The 12,319-nt window shown below is 38.6% G+C and overlaps 1 protein-coding gene across 4 annotated transcripts in view; it reads left to right on the top strand.

The window, feature by feature from the left end:
* Positions 1-12,319, top strand: part of LOC117255943 (glutamate receptor 2-like) — a 103,697-nt gene that overhangs the window by 11,800 nt on the left and 79,578 nt on the right. For all 4 annotated transcript variants that reach the window (XM_033625207.2, XM_033625205.2, XM_033625206.2 and 1 more), the window contains exon 2: positions 10,526-10,666. In XM_033625207.2, coding sequence (XP_033481098.1) covers positions 10,526-10,666 — 141 coding nt within the window. The remainder of the gene's footprint in view (positions 1-10,525; positions 10,667-12,319) is intronic.

Below are 12,319 nucleotides of genomic sequence, written 5' to 3'. Positions count from 1 at the left end.
TTACACCTAATACGCCAAGTGAAGTACTGTACATTGGATGAGTGGTTCTCAGACAGACAGACAGACAGACAGACAGGCTAACAGTTCTTGATGTTCTTTCAATGGAAAAACATAGATCTCAAAGTGACCCAGGGATGCCGCATTTCTTCTTCTTCTGACTGACTAGGAACAGGGCTGCAGCCACCCTTGTTTTTTCAATTTGTTTTGGTTTGTTTTTAAGCGTTTACTTTGCAAGTGCAACATAAGTTTCACCATGTCCGTTTAAAATGCATGGAAAAAGAAAACACTGCAACTGGATAAGCTTGTGGGCGGAGAGGGCAACACACACTGTAACCTCTACAGAGGACTCAAAGTGAGCTGAATATCTGAGCTGTGACTCTGCACTTTAACCTGAAGTGGATTATAATATGACAGCTACTCTCTCAGTCAGAGGCGTGGACTGTGTGGATGCTCCATTAAGGGCACGGGAAGGTGGGTGCTGAGGGTGCTGCAGCCCACCCTAGTGACAAGGAGTGGAACAACACAGTTTGTAAATAGTTGGCAAATTTACCGTTACTTATGGGCTATCTGAACCTTTCTTTACATTTTAAACAGCAAATGATAAGGTGCATGTCAAAAGAATATGGGAAAAAAAAGATGTTAAATATGTGCAAATTTAATGAATTCCTCCGATCTGACGTCATCGCATAAGGTCAAAGTGCAAGGTTTGGGTTCAGTTTATTGGTCAGCTAAATTTAGGGAGAGACTTGCAGTAGCTGGAGCTGATAGTGCAGACAGGCTGAACAGGGTAAGAAAGACCAGAGTTAGAGTCCCAGTTCCAGTCATGAATATTTAACATACTTAAAATGATCTTCATGAGAACAATGGAAAGGGGATTAGAGGACAAACAATAAGGATCATTTAAGACCACACACTAAATGAATTTATCTTCCAACTGTCAACTCTAATAAACCCACACTGAAACAGGTCCAGCATACACTGACCAGTCATCATGCCCTCTTGGTCCAACTATGAAGAGTTGCTGAAATGTTTGGTAAATCTGACTTTTTTGTAGGGATCAATTGATATGTTTTTTTAGGGATGATTCTGTACTGATTATCAGTAATCAAGGAGACCAATAACCAAAATTTGGAACCGATATACAGTGGTGGAAAAAAGTTTTCGGACACCCTTAAAATTTTACACAATCTCAAATATTATCATGAAATATTTGTGGAAAAATCTTTTTTGTGTTTCAAAAGGTGTGGCTGCATTAGATAGATACAAACAAATACAAATTATATTTTTTTGTTTATTGTTTACAAGAAAAACTAACAAAACTAAATTCTTGACAGTTTTAAGATGTCAGTTCTCAACATTGTCGGTATCAAAGTCAACAAATAACAGAGAATGTGTTCAAAACTGAACAAAAAATAAACAAACCATCACATCATCAAATTAATATTTAGTAGTCCTGCCATTGGCACGTAGTAGAGTTCTCACCCTGGCTGGCATGTTCCCCACGAGCCTTTCACACTGTTGAGGGGTAATCTTGTCCCATTCTTCTTGAATTACTGCTTTTAATTCTTCTAAATTCTTTGGTTTATGCTTTGAAACAGACCTTTTGATAATCCACCACAGATTTTCAATGGGGCTCATGTCCGGGGATTGAGCTGGCCACTCTAAGACCTGGATACTGTGCTCCTGCAGCCAAGTTCTACTGGCCTTGGATGTGTGGCAAGGGGCATTATCTTGTTGAAACATCCAGTTTTTACCTCGACGGAACAGTGCATGCGCAGAAGGGAGCATGTGGGTTTCGAGAATGGTACAATACTTGGTAGAGTTCAATGTGCCATCACAGACAGTGAGATGACCAACACCAGCAGCACTCATGCATCCCCAAACCATGATACTGCCTCCACCATGCTTGACAGTAGGTACTGTACATGCTGGAGATAATGCTTCGCCTGGCCTTCTGCGTACCCTCACATTAGTAGGAGGAAGATAAAGCTGGAAACTGGACTCATCTGACCACAAAATCTTCTTCCAATTCCTGGCTGTCCAGTTCTTGTGTGCCTGGGCCCAACGACGCCGGGCTAACCTCTGTCTCTCATTGATCAGGGGCTTCTTGATAGCCTTGTAGGACCTTAAGCCATGATCTAAAAGTCGGCCACGTACAGCGCGGGTGGAACACTGGACACCAGTTTGGTTTGACCACTGCTGCTGAAGCTCCTGTGATGTCATTCGGCGGTTTTGCCTGCACATGCGGATCAGGATGCGGTCATTTCTTGCTGAAGAAACCCTTGGACGCCCAGATCTTGGTTTGTCTTCCAAGCTGTTGGTTCGTCTGTATTTCTGCAGAGTGTATCCAACTGCTGAGGGACTGCATCTGCACTTCCTGGCTATCTGGCGGCAGCTGTACCCTTCCTGGCTGAGAATCTTTATCTTCAGGCGTGTTTCCTGCGTTAGGTTCCTTGTTTTAGCCATTTTTGTGTCTGAAGAACTTTCAGATGTGCTGGCTTTATGTAGACACGAAGCTTGGCAACAAAAATTGTGTCTTTTAATAAAAAGAACGACCTTCATCACTGGTACCAAAATGACCCAATACTCAAAATTTCTTATGTATTTTTATGGAACCAATCAATTTTAAGTTTTTAATGGCTTTTTTAGGATTTATTTAGTATTTTGGCTGTGACTGTACTAAAAGAAATTGCACTTGAAGACCTAAGAGTGATTCTTAATGCAATATTTCACAAATGCATGGGGTGTCCGAAAACTTTTTTCCACCACTGTATATTTGCAGTAAAAGTAAATATTAATAGTAATAATAATAAACTTTATTTATATAGCACTTTTCATACAAGTAATGCAGCACACAGTGCTTTACAATAAGGGCAGTATATGCACTGAGTGCTTCACGTGAAAATAGACATTATGGACATATTACAGGCAAGGCAATTTAATATGAAAGGACATTTGAAACAAGTGAAATTTTTAAAACACAAGCTCCACAACTCCAACATTGAACTTTGTTGTCTGACAACTTAAGATCCAAGAGCAGGAGATTTTTAGCAGGAGCCAAATTATTCACAGAGCTCTCATCCTCTCCAAAACAAACAGACAGACAGGTGATTAAATCTGGCAAAAACACTAAATAAAATAGTTTCATGTTAAATACACAAAAACACCATTGGCCCTATCCAGAGCCAGTGTTTGGTTGTCTTCTCTGGGCTACTGTAGAAACATGGTGGTGCAACATGGAGATCTCTGTAGACGAGGACCCGCTTCCTATATAGATATAAACAGCTCATTCTGAGGTAATGAAACACAATGACTTTCATTTTCAGGTGCTTTTATGCTAAAGAAAATATATTTATTTTATTCCCTTTCTGTCATTACATCCCCCTAACCTCAACACACTGGACCTTTAACATTTGATAAGCAGGGATGACTAGTAGCAATTTAGTCTTTTACTAGTGGAAACAAAAATTTCACTATGAAAGAAGGAAGGGTGAGAATTAAGTCTATGCGGTAACTTTTAATTATAATTTATTATAAAGAATATCAGTATTGTGATATTATATTAGTGCCATATCGCCCACCCCTAAAATAATTTTTCTACAGTCCCTAACTCTATAAAAAGATTGACAGCCAGCCAGGAGAGAAGTAGGATCCCACATGATGTCCTGACTAAGTTAATGGCCGATTATTAATAGTGGCCTTGTTTCTGATGACAGAAGCTCAGCGAGCATGTTAAGACTTGTCAATCACAGAAGCTAATAATTATGCTTCACTGCAAGCAGCCATACTCGCCTTGTATGGCCTCAGCATCCCTACTCTGTGCCAAAGATCGTGTGTGTGGAAATATGACCTCATTCTGCCAGCTCCACCACAAGTGATGCAGCTGAGCTGAGGTAGAATTTTTTAAATTGATATTGATTTTTTTTTTCTCTGCAGTGCATGTTGATAATGACTGAAAAAAAGACTGAATTGTAAATGGAGTCCTCCTGTGAACACATGCTGGTATGCTCTCACTGATCAGAATGTGACAATGTCCACTACAAATGTCTCAGTCAGTGGTTCCTAAATTTAAATTAAAAGCACCAAAATCAGAAACAATGATTGTGAAAAAGGTTAAACAAATAAATAAACGTCTCTGAGATAGTGCTTTCACTGAGTGATTCATCATGGCTGACTGATCTTAAGGATGCTCCACACAGTCTCCAGATGCTGCTACTGGGACACAGTGGGACTGTGGATGCAGTCAGGCAGTATCTTTAGGCACCAAGTGCAGAGTAAACCCTGGAGGCCTGTGATAGTATACTTCAACATGACAGAGCCAAAGGAGCAGTGGCTTTTGTAGGGCTAATTTTTTGAATATATGAGTGTTCTGATTATCCACAATGTACTTTAATCAAACTAATATTAAACCTACATGTAAGGTGAATTAAGTAGGAGAAGTCATGAAAAACAAGGAGAGCAGAAAAAATATAGTAGCAAGGATTGATGTCTGGGTTCAAGCCGAGGGACCTATAGAAGCTGAAAGCTGTGAAGGATTGAGACAGTTTGACAATTTATGACACTTCCAATAAAGATCAATCAAAGATAATTAGGATTTATTCAGACGCCCATTTATTTTTGTCCAAATCTCATGCTCTTCCTTGGCAACACTGTCGATTGGTCAGTGGTCTGTTGCAGAAACATTTTGAGGACATGCTTCAGTAGCTTGATTAAAAATATCCACCAAGTTTGGTGATGTTTGAACAAATTGTCATTACTTTATGGCCAAATTTTGCACCAGGCCAATACACTTGTTTGGATCTGATGGTGCCCTCTGTAAAGCAATTTCAAAGTAATTTTACACACATGCTATGGAACATATCCTGTGACTTGTGTAATGATTGGACAACAATTTCTGATTTACAGCCCGATTTGGTTTATTCAGCGCCCATATTTTGTATTTTGTATTAGAACCCCTAGTGGCTGATTTAAATGATACTTTCATGGTATGTGGACATAATGATTGGCCCAACCGTTGTGGAGTTAGGTCTTTTTATGTGCTGAGCCATGTCCATTTCAAAGTTCATTGATCAATATCTTCAAAACGCAATGTGATATCAACAGGCTTTATGTAACTTGATAAGCTTGGTCCAATAATGAGCCCCTCACAACTTTGTAGCAATCAGTCCTATGGTTTAGGAGATGTCAAAAATGTATTTTAATTTTTATTTTTTTTTTTTAAATATAGTTAGGCAGGCTTCAATGGTTTCAAGTCAGTCTTACCATGAGGGGCATGGTCTTTCCAAAATTGCACCTTTGGCCCTTAGTTAGAGTGCCTTCATCAGGCAGATTGGAATAATATTTCTTGAGCAGCATTTGGTCACACTTTCCAGTCTTTGGTGAATTTAATATGACTGTAGTTTACTAGGGGTGGAGGATGCATGGTACGATATCATCACAATACTAAAGTCATAATACAGTATTACTGTGGTTTTAAATATGTTGCGATATGTTGAGTATTGGAATCAAATGTATTGTGGTATATTTTACTATTTATTACCTTTTCTCACGTGTAAATTACGTCCTCAGAGGAAAACTGCCAACATCTGTTTTATCTAATAAGATAAAGTTTTGAGTCTGTTCATCTAACTTCAGCCCTTTTCTAACTTCAGACAATTGATCATATTATTCGAGTAGGCTACCTAAACTTTAATTTATATTTGTCATTAATAATTTACATGATAAAAAATTGACACTCAGCACTGTGTGGTGATATGATATTGCCACATGAAAATACTATAATACTATGCTGTATCAATTTTTTCCTTATACCCCTTTAATTTACCATCTCATGGGAATCTGTGAAAACATTTTTGAAGAAAAATAATAAGACAAATGAAACAGGACAAAAGCATTAGGGTTTTTATAATTAAGGATAAGGCTGTCCCTCAGTGGCTAGATAACTACTGTACCAAACGAGCAAATAAGCCCCTATATAGGGATCTTAAAGTTGCCTACACTTGTACTTCTCATACTCAAACAGAAATTTAGTGAGTCAATAAGATAACACAATAAAGTTTTAATCAGTGTAGTCCATTAATTCATCATTGAGGGCATAGCCCATGTAACGTTTTAAATATATTTGTTCAGCTTTAATCTGAAGGGGAAAAACTCAGGGGCCAGCATGAGAAGATGAAAAATATAGTTGAAGATTTACAAGTATATTTATATCAAAGACAAATGCTTGATTATAAGCTCACAATCTGATCTAGTAATAATGTGTTTGGTGATTTACGGTAAAGGTGTGGAGGTTAAAATACTATAGAATAAATTTTAGGAATCTATCTGGATCTCAGTGGTTTTACTGTACCTCCATGTCGGCGATAGCTGAGGCTGGAGGCATTATGTTTTCGGGTTGTCTGTCTGGCCTTATGTACGTTTGTATGTGCGACCCATTCTGATGAACACGGCATCTCAAGATCATGTTGAGGGAATGTCTTCAAATTTGGCACAAATGTCCACTTGGACTCCAGAATGAACTGAAATTTGGTAGTCATAGGTTAAAGATCAAGGTCCTTGTGACCTAATCTGTCTCATACTTGTGAACATGATATCTCAAGAAAGCCTGAGGGAATTTTACTCAAATTTGGCACAAATATCCGCTTGGACTTCAGGATGATCTGAATTTGGTGGTCAAAGGTCACTGTGACCTTACATGCGTCTCATTTTGTGAATGTGATATGTCAAGAAGGTTGTAGGGAATTTCCTCAAACTCAAATTCTCGTATTTTCCACACTTGGACTCAAGAATGAACCATTTAGAATTTGGTAGTTGATGGACAAAGGTCTAGGTCAGTGAGACCTCAAAAAACATGTTTTTGGCCATAATTCAGGAATTCAAATGCTAATTATGACAAAATTTCACAAAAATGTCTAATAGGATAAAAAGAAGACGTGATGACATTTCATATCCAAAACGTCAAAGTTCAACTTCGCTGTGACATCATAATGTCCTGCAAAAACACAGTGTTTAATAATGGCCAGGAGGCCATTATTAAACACCATAAGTCAGGAACAGAAGGCAAGGCAGCTTTATTTGTACAGCACATTTCATACACCAGGACAATTCAAAGTGCTTTACAGAGCAATATGATATAAAGCATACATAATAAAGGATACAGATTTACAATAAGAGAGAAAAAAGACATAAAAGAGGAAAGATTTGGTCAGATGCTGAATTGATGACACTAATCTTAGGTGTCCACCTTGACACTGTGCTGATTGTATAGACCTTCTGAACTGCTGGGGGAAGATATGTGAAGCAACCATGTTTTCACAGATGTGACTGGTTGGTAGAGGCATACAACCACGGGGCAGTAATTCTAGTTTCACCCACTTCAACAAATGTAGTAAATTTAACCATTGTCACTGAAATGTTGTTAAACACACTCAGACTATGCACAGCCTATTTTTTAAAAAGGCACTTAACATTCTGCGGCTACACCACAATCCTGCTCACTCCAAAATATTAACATATAAACTACAGTAAAATAGATATTGCCCAAAGGGAAATTTGCTGCTTACAATAGTGTTTTCTTTGTCTTGTCAGAAATAAATCAGCTTCTTATGTTGAGATCACTAAATTCTGATCCATTTCTCATAACCCCACCCCCTTAGGAGAAACAAGGAGTTGAGACTTGCATTTGATCACTGATTAGAGACAAATTTCTGATCTTATTGTTATGTCAAGAGCTGGATTTTTCAGACAAATAAAGATGACTGCAGTGAGAAAGGAATGAGAGCATTTTAAGATCTTAAATTGGGATTTGGCTGAGACAAGAGGAAGATTATTTCTAAATAGCTGAATTAAAGAAGTATGAGAAAATGGTCAAAATCTGATACTGATTTTATACTGAGCTCAGAAATAGGCTGGACAAAGAAGACATCTTATTCTGAAACTTCTTTTCCTCTGAGTATGTTCCAACCATTCACATCATGACTGAAAGAGATGCTTATTCATTCATACCAATTTTTACTATTTAAACTAAGATTACACATTATGTGCAATAAACATTTTAGTTGAAGTGCTCGAACAAACTGACAGCTGTCTTGCGTAGACTCACAGTGTAACCTGAAAAAACCCCCCAAAAAAAACAATAAAAACTTTCACCTGCAAAAGTAAGGATATGCAGATGTTTTATTCAGAGCTGGGGGTGAGTCAATCTTGGAACCCATCGGCTATCCTTTGATGACGATAAAGCTTACATATGCAGATATCTATTTATAGAGATTTGGGGTGACTCGATGCTGCCTGATAATGAATGTGAGGGCAACATATGCTATCAAAGAAATGACTGACAGCAGATAAAAGCGTTAACTTTGGATAGTCTTGAGTGACAAACTAATATGCAACCAGGATTTTGATTCGAACATACAGTAAACCTCCACTAATTAATGCACTTTGATATGTCCTTTGATACGGACTGAATCAATGAGGAAATTAAACAGTGAGTCTGGCTCTGTCAGAAGGAGAAGACAGAGACAAACTCAGGGATTGCTGAAGTGACCATGGTACTGATCTCCAAAAGGAATGAAGTTAAAGATGAAACATTTCTTCTTTCTTCTTCTTTTTTTATTTAAATCTTTTACAGTTTTAAAATAACAAAATAAGAAAAAGGGCCTGAAGCAAAAGTTTGGGCACCCTGCACGGTCAGTACTTAGTAGGGCCCTGTTTGGCAAGTATCGCAGCTATTAACGCTTTTTCTAACCAGCTATGAGTCTTTCAATTCTTGTTTGGAGGATTTTCACCCATTCTTTCTACAAAAGTCTTCTAGCTCTGTGAGATTCTTGGGCTGTCTTGCATGCACTGCTTTTTTGAGGTCCATGCACAGATTTTCAATGTTGTTTAGGTCTGGGGACTGTGAGAGCCATGGCAAAACCTTCAGCTTGCACCTCTTGAGGTAGTCCATTGTGGATTTTGAGGTGTATTTAGGATCATTGTCCTGTTGTAGAAGACATCTGCTTTTTTACAGATGGTGTGATGTTTGATTCCAGAATTTGCTGGAGTATAACTAAATGCATTCTTCCCTCTACCTGTGAAATGTTCCCTGTGCCACTGGCTGCAACACAAGCCCAAAGCATGATCGATCCACCCCTGTGTATAGCTGTTGGACAGGTGTTCTTTTTATGAAAGTCTGCAATTTTATACCAAACATACTCCAACATACTGATTGCATCCAAAAAGTTCTATTTTAACACCATCTGTCCATAGGACTGATTCCAAAACGGCTTGTTTAGATTTTCCTTTGCAAACTTCTGATGCTAAATTTTGTGGTGAGGACACAGGAAAGGTTTTCTTCTGATGACTTCTACACCCCAGTTGGCCTCCACCTCGTCAGACATTGATATTAGGTTGAATTTAGGTTGTGACACTGGGTGACCAAAATTTTATGTCAGAACATCTAATGCCAATTTTAATTTGATGTAGAATACTGACAACAGGCAACGTTGATATTTTGTGGGTTTTAGGTTGTGTTGTTAAGTAGCCAAAGTCCAACGTCTTCCAAACATATGCCAACATCATCTTGGCAGAGAATAACGCCTCTAGTCTAAAGGTATGGAGAACCCATATATGCCCAAAACCCAATATCTGCAAAACATCATGTTAATGTCCACACAACTTAAAATTCTAACATGGGAATTTAAAATATTGTCAAACTGATTCTTATTCCAAAATGTAACGTCTGTCTGACATAGGAGTCCATCTTTCTGTCGTCATACTGACATTTTGATTTTGGATTTTTGTTCAGACTGGCAGAAAGTACGTCCCAAAATGGTATGTGTGTAAAATGCAAGTCTAGAATTAAGATCCACAAACACCTTTCTGATTTACAAATAAAATCTGGATCCACAAATGCTTGTTCTGAAGTTGTTAATGTTGGTAAGAAGCGCTGAACAGGACTGATGAAAAAAATCTGACATACTGGACACTATAGGAGTTAACTCTTGGCTCGACGATGATGAATACGACATAATGTTACAAACTTTCAATAAGTCTCTGCATGCGAGAAACTAACTTTTCTTGCCCAGAAGCCCCGCAAGGACTCTGATGCGATCATATCCCTTTCAGTAGCTTAGTAATCTAGCCTTGAGCTGTGGTGTCTTTGTGGACACTGAATGTGCTCTGTGATTATTTATCCATTTTCCCTGACTGTTTCCAGTCCCCCCACTGCATGTTCCTCTGCATTTCTTCCATCCATTGTCATTCTGTTTTTGTTGTGTTTCCTCGTCTAATTCTGCAGTAAAGTGCATCATACTGTACGACTACAACTACCATTGTACACTAATTTGGTCATGTTTTTTGGAGCACATAAAAACTCCTTGGTGTTAAAATTGAAATGCTGTTACTGATTGTGGCGCTGAGTTTGGGAAAAGAAAAGACAGAGAGACAGTGACACAGTGAAAACTGTGTAATCCTGTTTATATAACAGATCATGTATAGATGGCTTGTCTCTCTGACCATCGTCCTGTCTGTGTGTCTGTCTCAGGTGGTTTATTCCCCAGGGGTGCAGATCAGGAGTACAGTGCATTCAGAGTTGGCATGGTTCAGTTTGGGATGGCAGATTTCAGACTGACTCCACACATAGATAATCTGGAGGTGGCCAACAGCTTCGCTGTCACCAACTGCTGTAAGTATGGGTTTCTTATCTTTTTCAGAAGACAGCCTGATAAACTACAGATGCCATTACTGTAGCAGATAATTCCTGCAAGCTCTATGTTTCTGAGGCATTAAAAATGTCACAAGTAAAGAGCCTGACCAGCTTACTGTATTTTTTCAGGTTGCTATCAATATCGATATTTGGTCTGGTGTTATTCTGTATTTTATGCCTCTGTGCTGGCAACAGCTGTGGCTGGAGGCACCATGTTTTCAGGTTGTCTGTCCGTCTGTCTGTCCATCTGTACCTTTCTTGTGAATGTGATACCTTAAAGGAATTTCTTAAACTTTGAATATGAATTTGTTCAAATTTGGCATCAGGGATGCATTGCTATTTGTTTAAGAACTGGAGCACACCTGTGACACACACAAATATGTGCATGTGCATGGTCAAGTTGTGGTTCATTTTGAAGGTTATGTAACCACTGTTCCTACAGTGGCAAGTTAACATACATTATGGAGCAGAAGCAGCATTGGATGCCATGCATCCATGTCAAAAGAGGGTTGCAGATGGACTGAGTGATCTTGTATACATGAGAACGTTACCTAGCCCTGCCCACTCCCTCAGTCTTTCTTCACACACATGCACACCCACAGACAACAACAAATGTCGGGGTGGTCAGGAATTAAATTATTTAACCTACATTTCCTAATAATTAGAGCGTTTTTTTTGTCTGTCAGGAAGATTTGGGGGCTAGACAAAAGAAATTCCCTGGTGAAAGCTCCTGAAGCCTGATGCTGACAAACATATGTTTTCGTGAAATGTACCCAAGCCATAGACCATGACATGAAAATACTGCAATAAATGTATCCACAAAACAGTTATTCTTTTATTTTTTTAAATAATTTGTAACTTGGAAAGTATAGACTCATGTCACATTTCAAATTCAGTAACTGCGAAGCAAAGAGTAGAGGCAATGGGAATGAGGACTCGATGCATGCAGTATACTCTGCCTTCATCAGAGCCTGACGTAACGATGGCCTGAGGCTCAAAGCTCTGCTATTTAAGTACAGAGTATTGTGATGGCATTGAGTGCATGCAGTCTTCTTTTTTCTGCTGTCTATCGCTCTAAAAATGAATTCTTGCATGTTACAGGTTCAATTTTTTCATAAATTTCCAAAGAAATAACATTGCGTACAGCAGTTACATAAAATGAGCTTCTAATTATGTACTTTGACACTTTAGTAAAGCTGTGCATGTTCCATAATCATAATATGTTTGTCACTTCCTTTGGTGAAGGCACACCCGTATAAACCTCATTGAAATCACACAATGATTGTTTATATGTTTTGCTTGTTTTTCCTCTTCTACACTCCTCAACTAACAACGGCAGTGAGACAGAAGAAAGATAGATAAGTGATTCTTACAAGCATCACATATCCACAACAGCCAGTAGCCTACACTGTTAGCCTTTCCTCCACTTTCATGACATTATTTACAGCCACCTGAGGGCTACAGGTTGAGTTAGTGCACAGTCAAGCCACGATTACACTCAGCAGATCCACTGATTAAACCTCTGCACGTATGTGATCACTGTATACAGTTTCTGCTGTAATGTAAATCAATTTTGGAGATTTACACATTGAGTACAGTTCATACAGGCCCATGACAAATTGTGGTCATTTA

Source organism: Epinephelus lanceolatus, chromosome 3 (assembly GCF_041903045.1).
Source record: "Epinephelus lanceolatus isolate andai-2023 chromosome 3, ASM4190304v1, whole genome shotgun sequence".
Classification (NCBI taxonomy): Eukaryota; Metazoa; Chordata; class Actinopteri; order Perciformes; family Serranidae; genus Epinephelus; species Epinephelus lanceolatus.
Note: the sequence above shows the minus strand (reverse complement) of the source record. Positions and strands in the feature narration are given on the sequence as shown.